Genomic DNA, 12,101 nt, shown 5'->3' on the forward strand with positions numbered 1-12,101 from the left:
AGCATTCACAATGTTGAACCAGTAATTTTCATGCAGTTTCTGATGATTAGTAGCACATTAACCCCAGGTGATTCATGAATCTGAGGTGACCTTTAAAGCAGCAGTGGAAGTACTTTGGGTGACAACTGTTAAAAAACTTAAAGCAGCCATGTTCTTGCCTTCTGAACAAGGTGCAAACAATGTAGATGTAATTAAGTGCTTTCCTTCAGTTTTGTCTGTACTTGCCTGGCATAAGATTTACATTCAAATTTTATATCCAAAACCTGGAGATACACCATAGTAACAGAACCCAAATGATTTTGAGGGAAATCTGACAAAAACACACACTTGCCTTAAATGTCATCAGTCTAGCTTTAATGATGATATGAGCTCATATAACATGGTTGAAGTTGCACCTTCAGAAATGCTTGTGAAAAGCAAAGTATGAATCATTCATTTTAGGGACAGGTTCAATCCAGCTTCAGAGACTGTGAGCTTCACAAAAAGTACCAAAAATGTGTTAGGCAGATTTTATTTATATGGAAAATTTTTGAAAGCTTTTTATTCCCTCCCACTACAGCTATTTTTAGCTGAACTCTTTGTCCCCATTCTGGTCAGATTCATCTAGCCAGATTAGGATTAAATGGAGCACAGCAGTGGTTCCACGGGAGTATTCACCCCCTCATTAATTAGGCATAGAAATTCAATTAAAAGCTCTTGCTGCTTTCTAGAGTTGAACACAAGCAGAAGATAGTATTTTTAAGATTTTGCTTTACACTTCTTTCATTCATAGCTTTTCAAAACCATTGCACAACATCAGCAGAATGAGCATTCCCCCTTTGTCAGCCAGCTGGGAGCTCAGGGATCAGCCTATGGGACTGCACTGGGAATTTGAGCCCTACAACACCGCGATGAAAGAGCTCCATCCATCGGCCCAACCAACCCTGCCATTCAGCATCCTGTCAGTCATCACAAAAACTGTCATAAGCAAAGGAGAAAGCCACACCTGAGCAATAAATAGCCACCTCAGGTTTTTATGGTGCTACTGGCAGCCTATTTGCCACCATCTGGCCTGGCAATCCTTCACTGTACAGCACTCGCTTTGACTAATACAAATTACTTGCACACAAGGGCAGCAGAAACAAGCTCACAGCAACTAATTCATCAAAACTTAAAGAAAAATTAAGAGAGGAAAATGTAGATCTGAATGTCAAAGTACCATTCTATTGTTAGCCTACGTGCAGAAATAGAGAACAACACTGCTGTCTTCTTGGCAAATCTGAATGTGACCAGAGAGCTGATCTTCCCTTCTGTCCAATTGTTCTGGTAAGCACAGAGAGGCAACAATTGATTTTTATGAAAAAATCTTAAGAAAATCCATGACACCACACTCAGAGTATCACAACGTATTTGACAACTCTTCTCTCAATGCTCAATAATTTTGTCTCAAGGTGGAAAGCCACATCAGCAGGACAGTAAATTGTTTCTGTGCATTTGAACAGCTTGGTTCTGACTGGTAACTAAATAAAGTACGATAGACAATGCCTGATTGACAGAGTTTTTCCATTTTTATATCTCCAGGAATGCTACAAGGCATACACAAGTGTCCCCAATAACACGAGGGGTAAGAGAACTGGAATAGATAGCCAGATTTGTAAATCCTTGGGATACCAGATGACTTATGCATTTTATTACAATAAATTGCCTCTGAAATTGTGGCATGCTGCTTTGGGGAAGGAACACTTCAGTGTCCTCCCAGGAACAGAACTTTTGTTATTCTAAATTGCTCTAATTAGCGGTCTTCAGAGCCCTGTGGCTATAGTTATTAGCTGCCCAACACAGCGACAACATTCTCCAGGCAACAAGATGGTTACAAAATACACCCTTCAAATTAGTTAGCAAATTAGTTAGCAAAAGGCTATGGGAACTCGAAAGTACTCTTTATTATCACAGCAAGATGTATGAATCTGTATTTTCAGCCTAAGGAGGAACCAGGCAGAATGTAAGTATTACACATTCACTCTTGGGAGAGTTTTCTTCAAATGTTTACATTAAAAATGCTAAATTCTGAATGTACAGATTAACTATTTTAGTACTGCTCTAATTAAAAGCAAATAAGGTAATCCCCCTACACACACACATCCCAACATGCATTTCAGGATTAAAAGTTTCTCAATTCAAGTACTGATTTAATCTTTATTGTCCTCCTTCTGAAATGGACCCATGGAGTATTTGATTCTCAGCCTTGACAACCCTTACAGAAGAAAAATTGCTATTATTTTATACACAAGGATCAGTCCCTTAATTTGACACTAAGCATCTTCCCAGAGCAGACTATGGGATACTGTGGCTATGTGGTCTGATCTGTGATCTTTTCTAAAGGGCAGAAGTAGTAATGTTTGTCTTCACTGCTATACAGTTCAGTAACAGTCTTACAGCTGCATTAATATTTTTTAATTTGATGTAGGTATTTCCTGGTTACTAGCCTGAAAGGTCACTGCTAGAATATTTGCAGAGATATTTTTGGTTGTTCTGCCCCTCCCCACCACACCTGCTCCCACCACAGCTCAATATTTGGTTCTGCCTAGGATATAACATTTGATTGAAGAGGATACGATAGCCTTTTCCTTTACCCTCAAAACATTGATAATGAAGTTCATATCTGAAACACATATGTAATGACATTCTGTTTGCTGCTTGAATATCAATAAACTTCATCTTATCATCTGGAGACAGAACAAGGTTTGGGGTTTTTTTTTAAAGAAGCAGAAATTTTTAATGCCTTAATTTTTCAGGTCTTCAAGCACAAATCTTACATTTATGGCATTGTTAATCTTAAAGGATTATGGTTTTTTTTACTGCAAGTGCAATATTAATAATAAAAGAGAGACTTAATCAGTTGATATTTTGAATTTTCAAAATATCACAGGAATTCCCTCATGCTCACTAGACAACTTTCTTGGAAGGTACTGAAAGATTACTGCCCTTACTTGTAGTTGTAGAAATCCAGAAATGAGGTTAAGTAACTTCCCAAGACTGCAAAGCTAATCACTAGAAGAAGTGGGAATGTTATCTTGACTATTTGATTCTACCACCAGCTCACAGAAACTCGAGATTAGAGTCACTTTCAAACCACAAGCTGAAAAGTAGCAGCTGTTTCATAGAATCACAGAATATTCTGAGTTGGAGGGGACCCACAAGAATCATTGAGTCCAACTCTTAAGGGAATGGCCTATACAGGGATGATGGTTGACTGTTTAGAATTCAGACTAAGCATTACTTATCCTCAATTTGTATCCAAACCCAGTATTTATGTGAAGAACTAAAGACTGCTTGATATGGAGAAAACTGGATGAGAAAAAGCTGTGCTTGTTCCTGAAGACTGTGACAGCCAACCAGGTCCAGCAACAGATGCTGAATACTCAGTAGCTGAGTTTAAAAACACCCAACTCATGAGCTGACACTGCAATAAAACCAGAACAGCCTGCAATAGCCTGAGTCACAACAAAAGACATGAGAAAGTTGAGCGGGACAGTACTCACAGCCAACATCAGCCATGATGCAAACAAGCTCCACTAAACTTGCATGTTCTTCTTCTGAAGCTGCAGATGTTGCTTAGGCTTAACCCATCAGCATCTAAGCCAGCTGCAGTTTCTTCATGAAAGCTGTTCAATTTACATGACTCACAACAAAATGTATTTTCACTGTGTGTTATCTTGAAAGGTTACTTGCAGAAGACCAGTGAAATGTCATTTGGGGTAAATGGCTTCTAGTACAGGAAGGATATTGTTCCAGACATATTAAGTCTATTATATATTCTCAGTTATTGAAACACATTGGCAGTGGGTTCTTCTCAACCTTTTGTTATCAATTCTGTGATTTTGTGATCAATCATTAATCAAGCACAACTTCCAAAGATGGTGAGCAGCAAAGAAATGGAGACAAGCTGAAGTAGGAATCTCCATCCAAAGATGTGGGGGAAAACAACTAACAAGAAAGATCAGACAGACAGACTGCTTGTCGAGGTTTTGTAAGGAATAATCTTTTCAGGAAACATTTTAAAAACATCAGACCTAAAGATCCAATTGCCTTTTCTATCTCATCTCTTTGTGGCTTTCTGTGGATATCCTTTATAGCTGCTCTTGGTGTTCTCCTTGTTCTCTCTGATTCTTTCTCGGCATTATCTTAACAAATTTCCTCAATTATTTCTTTCAGTATTTCTGAGGATGAAGCTTGAAATTTGTGGCTCATCAGCTTTCTGGAAGACAGATAATACTGACCACCACTCCATGTGGACAGGACATGGCACACAACCTTCCTCTGCTGTGTTCTGCACAGGCAAGCCACAGGACTGTACCAGTGTCACATCACACAACAGCCATCAGCAAAATAAGACTCACTGGGATCTAAACTTGCCGTGGTATGAGGCCTGTGACCTCATGTACTGTTTATCCTGCTTTCTGCACAGGCTGTGGCACAGCCCCAGCTCATCCCAGGCAAACCAAACTGCTGAATAAAGGCCGTGGTGGAACCTTGGTGTGCTCTGGCAAAGCTCCACTGCACTGAGCAATGTCCCACAGGATTCTCATGCAGCAAGCCAAAAATGTCTTCCACACCTTCTTTTGCAGCACATAGTTTAATTATTCACTTGAATATAACATCTACTAAACTTGCATGATGGAATTTGCATCTTTATCCTTCAGATTTAATTTGGAGAGTGCACAAGTGCATGCAGGAATCAGGCTAACAGCTGGTGTTCAGGCATCTGTGCATAATCTAGCACTCAACTTCCCTGCTGTACAATAAATACGTGACCCTGATTTTTTCCCCCTCCCCTTTAACAAGATATTGACAAAGCAACTGACCAATTCCCAGTGTCACAGAGCAGGGTTCCCACACCTCCAGTTACACAGGACACTTGCACAAACAGGCCGCCAGATCTGGAACTAGTGGATTAGCAGCATTATCCCATTTAACGAAATCTTTTTAATGAAAGGTCATGAGTTCGTTAAGTTAAATTATTGTCCAGCAAGAGCATACACAGCAGTTACCGGCAGCGTGTGTGGACTGAAACCTCTGTGCGGAGGTTTGCAAACTGCTGATGGGTGCTACAGGGTGTTACTGGTAACGGGGTTATCCAGCAATGAAAATGAGCTAAAATCTTCAAACTTTTCCAGTCACGGGGGGGGGCAGGAATGACGTGAACCACGAGAACGCCAGCACACGAGAACGCCAGCACACGACAGCGCCAGCACACGGCACCACGCCTCCTCCTCCCCGTCACGAGACAAAATGGCCGCCGGGCACGCGCCCCGCCCGCGGCCCCGCCCACCTCGCGTCACTGTGGGGCGAGGCGCGCGCGCCCCTCTGGGCTCTCCGCCGCGCCCCGGAATAGCCGCCTGTTCGGGCCGGGGCGGCGCGTCCGCCCTGCTGATTGGCTCCTGGACGCGTCACTCCAGGCCCGCCCGCTCGCTGATTGGCGGAGCCCGGGGGGCGGGCCGAGGCTGCCGGTGGGCAGGAAAGCGCCATGGCGGCCGTGGCCCAGTGCGTGCGGGGTGCGCTGCGCCCGCGCCTCCCGTTACTGAGCGTCGCGCTGAGGTGAGAGGATTGTGCCGCGCCGCTCGCCCGATACCAGACACTCAGGTCGGGGCCGCGCTCACCGCCAGACCGGGAGGAGAGCGAGGCTCGGTCTTGCCGCGCTGGGGTCTCAAGCCCGGGGAGCCCCGTCCGACAGCCGGGACAGGGGGGGCGGCCCCTCATCCCCCGCCGCTCTTGGCTGCTCTGCCTTGCCCTTCTCCGGGAGAGCGGCCCGGCACTGCGGGGAGCCTGGACGGCTCCAGGCCCGGAGTGCCCATGCGGCGGGCGGGGATACGAGCCCTCGTGTGAGCGCCGCGCTGATCCCGCAGCCTCGGCCTTGGGTGGCTCAGCCTTGGAAACGTCAGGAGGGGGTGAAGAGTCATTATTTACACAGGCGGGCCCGTGCTTGCGCTGCTCGCTGTACAGCGGGGGCAGGCGGCACGGGGGTGCCGCTCCAGCGGCCGAGCTCTGTTCTGCGCGTTTGTTTTCAGGGAGATTATTGCCGGCGATTGCATCACGGAATTTGTTTCTGATAGAGCACAGTGCTGAAAACATATACTCCCCTTAAAAGTTCTGTGGCTATAAACTGAATGTAGTGGACACTTACAAGCTGATATCTCGCAGCAGTTATTTTCTGCTACAGTTTAAATGGCCGGAGATCTGCTTTTGACGCGGGTTCTGCACGCAGTGTTCACATGCTTAGAATTGTATGAATTCGTGCTTTGATGTGAGAATTTTGTGGACATTATGCGTCAAAGTGTCTGGTATGTCTAGAAAATGCTGATATCTTACAAAATAAGCAACAGAATAATAATGTCCATCTTTTTACCTTAGAACATCTCCACGACTGCTTTGTGCAGCAACACAGCAAAAAAATACTGGCCAGAACTTGGAAGAGGACCAGAGTCAGAGCCAAAATGAGCAGAAGGTGGAACCCAGCTCTGCTGAAAAATTGCTAGCTGAAGAGAAGGCCAAACTGGAAGAACAACTAAAAGATGTTACTGTAAGTATCTGGGTTATTAGGTTACACACATTACAAATCTTGTGCCTGAGAGCCTGCACTGTGGGTTCTCAGTTCACAGTCTGGTTATGTGACTCCTGTTTAGTTGTATAAAATCCACAATTTGGTAATTTCTTTAAACTTAAGAGTACATGTACTGCAAGATCTGGGGTGCATTCCTGGTCCAAAATTAAGATCTTGAATAATTTCTTTCCTGTTTCTGGATGGAATTGGACCTTTTCCAGCCTGAAAATTTGTTACTGAGTTTACATAGGCTTTGCTCAGTGGAGAATTAATTTCTGGGAGCCATGCAAGGGTGTGAGTGTGTCTCTGGTACGTGCATTTTGTGTGTGGTAAGAGTAGACTTAATGGAAACAGCTGTCGACTTTCCAAAGGTCAGAGTTAATGATGCTTAGCTTTTATACAATAGTGTACTTAGGCCTTAGTTAGGAAGTTTCAAACCTTGTCTGAGAGCCCTTCAGACTCGAGGCTGAACATCACATCCCTTCTGTGTGGCCTGGTATATCTTGCATTCTCTCCTGTGCACAACTCCAGCAGTTCAAGGATGCCCTGAGAGGTGGGCATTAAGCAAAGACATTAATGAGTGCTTTAAAATAAAGTAATAAAATAAAATGTCTTTCTAGACCATCTGAGACTTCAAGAGGTAGCCCGTAGCCCCTTCTATAGAACCAGCACCTGTGGATCATGTGTGGATTGAGTTTGCTTTCTGTTGCCCTTCCCAAAGCTCTACAGGAAAAATTTGAGATGTCATTTAATGTCTTTCTTTGCTGTTGGTTGCCTAATGCAGCTCTTCAAGCAGCTTGTTGACTGTTTTTATTCTGTTTGGAGATTCTTCACTGGCATACAAAGCTCAAGCATATTCAGTGTAGAAGTCATTCAGGGTTAGTTGGTGAAGAACTCAGAGTGAATTTTTATTTTATTAATTTTATTGTACTTCACATCTTAGTACATCTGCTGGTAAATTATCATATTTCTAGGAATAGACCAAAACTTGACCTAAACAACAGAGGAGTTAGGCTTCATAGTTTGCAAAGACTGAGAAAACTGGAAGGCACTCTGTGGTGTGTATGGAGAGGGAAGAGATGGTTTGAAAGTCATGGCTGGGTTGAATCTGATTTGCTGTAGTGTCTGTACCTCATGACTGATGAAGGATTTCTGGGAGCACACAGAAAATAAAGCAGAAATACTAGGTTCATAAAACTTTATATATCTGTAGAATGAATTTTTTTCCAGCTAATCTGTTGGCAAATACTAAGAGTTTGGAAAGCCATTGATTTCCTTTCCCTCCTTTCTGTCCTTGTGAAGTGAAGCAAACTTTTGTCTTGGTAGGAGGGGATGGTGTGATAATTGGCACGTTGTTTCAGATTAGCCTAAATGGTGGATTTAGGCTGTGAAACTGTTCAAAATGCTGTTTTACACCAAATATGCTGAATTACTGTCAGCTGCCTGACTAGGAGGAATAACTTCTGTTACTGGTTTTTCTTCTTTAGGACAAGTACAAGCGTGCCTTGGCAGATGCAGAAAACGTGAGGCAAAGAAGCCAGAAACTGGTAGAAGAGGCAAAGTTATATGGTCAGTGGAGGCTCCTCTGGTGTTTACTCAGTAAGACCCAGGAAGTGCAAAGCCTGGAAAAATGAAGCTGACTGGCCTTGCAGTATTGACAAGTTATACTTCCCAGTGATTCTGACTACTTGCTTAAAAAATGCATTTGAGGCAGAGATACTTGAACAGTTCCTCAATATGCATCAGAATTGTCACCATCTCCCCAGCCAAGGGCAAGACTTAAACTGCTGAAGTCAGCAGCTGACATTTTCTTTAAATTTGGTATCTGGTTTCCTACAATGGGTACTGCATTAGTATATTTTTTAGTAAGTTTTGCAGCCTGAAGTTTGCCTTTTTCACGTATTTTGGTCTCAGATCTGACCAAGAGCATGGAATATTGGTTTGACTTGTGGTTTGGGTTTTTGGTTGTTTTTGTTTTCTTTTTTGGGCGGGAGGGCTGTGTTTGGTTGGTTGGTTGGTTGGTTGGTTGGGGTTTGGTTTTATTTGGGGGGGCTGTTTTTTGTTCTTGGGGTTTGTTTTGAATTTGGTTCTTTTTTGATTTTGGGATATTCTTGTGTGATATTTTGGGATTTTTTCTTTTGCCTTTTATCTGTTGAAGGCGATAGCTTTCAAATAGAAGTAATACCTCTAAATTAATGAATTCTTTCCAGTGTTAAGAATGCACAGTCACTGGCTGTGAGGAGTGTTAGCAGCATATCTTCAAGAGCCAGGCTAGTAACATCTGATTTAGCTTTTTGACATTTCCAGCACAAATCTGGAAAACAGAAATTATGTGCAAATGGTGCAGGAGCAGAGTGCTGTTTTATCCTGGCTTTGACTGCCACTCTGCCTTGAAAAATGAGTTGCTCTTTTTACACACCATACACAGCCGTGTATTTTAATTCTCAGTACTCAAGTTCTAATTTCTGAATACAGGGTCTTCAGTTAATGTGTACTGTTAGAAAAAGTACATAGTACTCTTGTATTCTTTTTCATGGGTGTTTGAGTGCTTCATCCGGAGGGTGATTTGCAATAAGCATTGTATCACTAATGTTCTACTTACTGCAAAGGACTTGGAGTCATGTCTGAGGCTCAGAGGTGCTACAATAGAAATGAATTTATCTTGAAAACTAGATTACATATAATCTGTAAGTTTTACTGCTTGTATATGACTACTTGTTCTGTTGGAAAAAGAGAAACTAATTTCTGAGACTTGCATAAATTCTGAGTTGCAGTCAGGGATATTTGCAAATATAATGTATGCAATAAAAAACCGAACCAAACCACCTTCTGAAGAGTTTAGTTGCTTGGTTTGATCTAGATAACTAGACAGCTGATTTTTCTATTTGGTACAGTTCAGCTCCAACCACAGCTCTAGGTTTTAGTTTAAAACCATGACAGGCTTTTTACTTGGACATTGTTAGTTACTGTTCTGTAAAGAGCTTGAGTCTCCACAGAGTTGTGCAGTTGTTACAGAGACCCTTTCCTGAGAACTATCTGATCCCCACAAATCTTGGTACTTCCATAGTTGTGGGGTTTTTTTTGTTTAAACCAAAGACTTGGCCTCTGTTAATGGTCATATCACTTCTTGGTAAGGAAAAAAAAACATCCAAAATGTGAGCTAGAATGAAAAAGACTGACTCTGGCTTAAAAAAAGAAACCCCAAAGCCAAACTAAAACCCAGTGCTGTTTGTCCTTTGCTTAATTTTATGTAGAAATGTGTTATTTTATTGAACTGTTTTGATTTTTTTCTTGATTGTTAATGCCTTAAGTGAGATTAGTCCAGATTCTCTCTAGTGTGAGCCAGAGAATAGCTTCCGGACAAGGACTGTGATTAACTTGGAAATTGCTCGGTATTTGCAAGGCATAGCTGATGACTCTGTGAAAGAGTTTTGCAGTGGGAGGGAGAGGTGCAAGTTCTTTTAATTCAAGGAAGAATCCTTGTTCATCTCTTGAAATCCTCATCAGTCTGATTACATGCTTTGTCTTCTGCAAATCTTTTTATGACATCAGATTAAAGGGTAGGAATAGGGCGACATAATGCTTTGAACGTTAGATGATGAGAGAGACATGAGGAAATTACATGGTCATCTGAAGGTTTTGGTAACTTTGGTAAGAATCTTAACTGTTATTGTTAGGTCATTAGCATAACTTAACTGTTTTGAGTTGAAATCATTTTTTTTTTCATAGAAGTAGAGGAGATGGTGTGGATTTCAAGGTATCTGTAATAGTTCTTTATTATCATCCAAAACTGGAAAGGATATTTTACCCCAAATGATTACAGTATCACGTATCTTCTTAAAAGTCTTTGAGTGCAGATTATTGCTGTAGCTTTTGGGGTTGTGAGGTCGGGGGTTTTTAACACTTGTTTCCCTCAGTGGACTAATCCCATTGTCCTCCTTTATGCATTTCCAGGGATCCAGAGCTTCTGTAAGGACTTACTAGAAGTTGCAGACATTTTGGAGAAAGCAACAGAAAGCGTTCCAAAAGAAGAAATTAAGGATGACAATCCTCACTTGAAGAGCTTGTACGAAGGTCTTGTCATGACAGAAATGCAGATTCAGAAAGTGTTCAAAAAGCATGGCCTGATGAGACTGGACCCTGTGGGAGCCAAGTTCGATCCGTACGAGCACGAGGCGCTGTTCCACGCTCCCGTGGAGGGCCAGGAGCCCGGCACCATCGCGCTCGTATCCAAGATTGGCTATAAGCTGCACGGGCGCACGCTGCGGCCCGCCCTCGTGGGGGTTGTCAAGGACGCTTAGCTGCTCAAGCTGAGAGTTTCAGATGCCATACAACTATTAAACAGCTGGATGGTTTTTCTCTCACACCATGCTTCCCTCGTTGCTCTGCTCCTCGAGAGGTTTAAATGAGTTGGTTGAGGTTTCCCAGTAAAAATGAAGTAATTGATGAAATTCTCCTGCTTAGTGGCCTTCAACATCACTGTTCCATAAGCTCTTCTTCAGTGAACTACAAGAGCCATTAAGCCCTCTAATGCTTTAGATTAGATAATGTTTTTTACAACTATTGCTCCTGAGAAGGTGAATTAAATTGGAAAGAATTAAACGCTCACAAGAATGTTGCAATTTCAAGTTTATCACTGTGTGTAGATTGAAAATGCAGATAGTGGTTCAAACACTTCCTTTGGTTTTGTAGAATCTCACACTGCAGAAGTGGGTGATGTACAAATAACCTGCTTTCTGCAAGCACCCATCAGCGTTTACACACTGATGTGATAAATGCCCTGTTTTGTCTATTCAAAAATAATTTCTCTCAACAACCAAAACTGAAACCTGTGTGAATTCTGAACTGTAAATAAATGGCAATAGAGATCAGATATCTTTTGTAATTGTTCAACCTTTTTGTCCTGTACTAATATTGAATCAAGAAAACTATCTAATATTTGTATGGCATTGAAGAACCAATAGAATTTATCCTATCTCTGGATTTTTAATTTAATGTATAAATTGGTTTAAACAATTTTTATAGTCTTGTAACTTCCAGCTTTGCAATCAGTTTGTTATGCAAACTGTAGTTACAATCCTGCTGAGAGCCAGAACACCCAAAGAAGTGAGTTGCTGAGAGTTGGGTATGTGATTTCTTTTAGATTTACATAAATAATTGCATGTAAGTGGCTCAAACAAAAGTGTGAATTTAGTTTCATTTTCATTATTTCATATATTTACTCAGCTTGGATCTTAGGTTGCACCAGAACTTTTCCCTTGCCAGGTCTAACTCCACCTGCTGCTCCCAATCCTGCATAATCAGGCTAATATAACACATGATTATCTGAACGATGTTTGTCTGGTTACTTTGATAGGAGTGGGTGGAACCTGGCAAATTACATAACTGACAAAGGATCTGTCCTCTTGTATCCTGAAAGCCCACACTAATAACACACAGGACAGAATCTTCAAACTTAGGGAAGTTATTAGGCCCTGTAAAAAGTAAGTACTTCTGAATTTTTTACCATGTTTCTGGTTAT

The 12,101-nt window shown here is 41.9% G+C and overlaps 1 protein-coding gene across 1 annotated transcript; it reads left to right on the forward strand.

Annotated features, from left to right (window-relative positions):
- Window positions 1-5,495: 5,495 nt before the first annotated feature.
- Window positions 5,496-11,453, forward strand: GRPEL1 (GrpE like 1, mitochondrial). The gene is made up of 4 exons (XM_014895317.2): window positions 5,496-5,577; window positions 6,391-6,559; window positions 8,068-8,149; window positions 10,535-11,453. The coding sequence occupies exons 1-4, from the start codon at window positions 5,507-5,509 to the stop codon at window positions 10,879-10,881; spliced, it is 669 nt and encodes a 222-aa protein (XP_014750803.1). The 5' UTR covers window positions 5,496-5,506; the 3' UTR covers window positions 10,882-11,453.
- Window positions 11,454-12,101: the final 648 nt, after the last annotated feature.

The sequence above is a fragment of the Sturnus vulgaris genome, chromosome 4 (assembly GCF_052056855.1).
Source record: "Sturnus vulgaris isolate bStuVul1 chromosome 4, bStuVul1.hap1, whole genome shotgun sequence".
Classification (NCBI taxonomy): Eukaryota; Metazoa; Chordata; class Aves; order Passeriformes; family Sturnidae; genus Sturnus; species Sturnus vulgaris.

Excerpts from the sequence above, each read along its gene's own strand:
- GRPEL1 (XM_014895317.2), top strand. The coding sequence starts at position 5,507 with ATGGCGGCCGTGGCCCAGTGCGTGCGGGGTGCGCTGCGCCCGCGCCTC. Across the intron at positions 5,578-6,390 it reads TTACTGAGCGTCGCGCTGAG|AACATCTCCACGACTGCTTT; the intron begins GTGAGAGGATTG and ends TTTTTACCTTAG. Across the intron at positions 6,560-8,067 it reads AACAACTAAAAGATGTTACT|GACAAGTACAAGCGTGCCTT; the intron begins GTAAGTATCTGG and ends TTTCTTCTTTAG.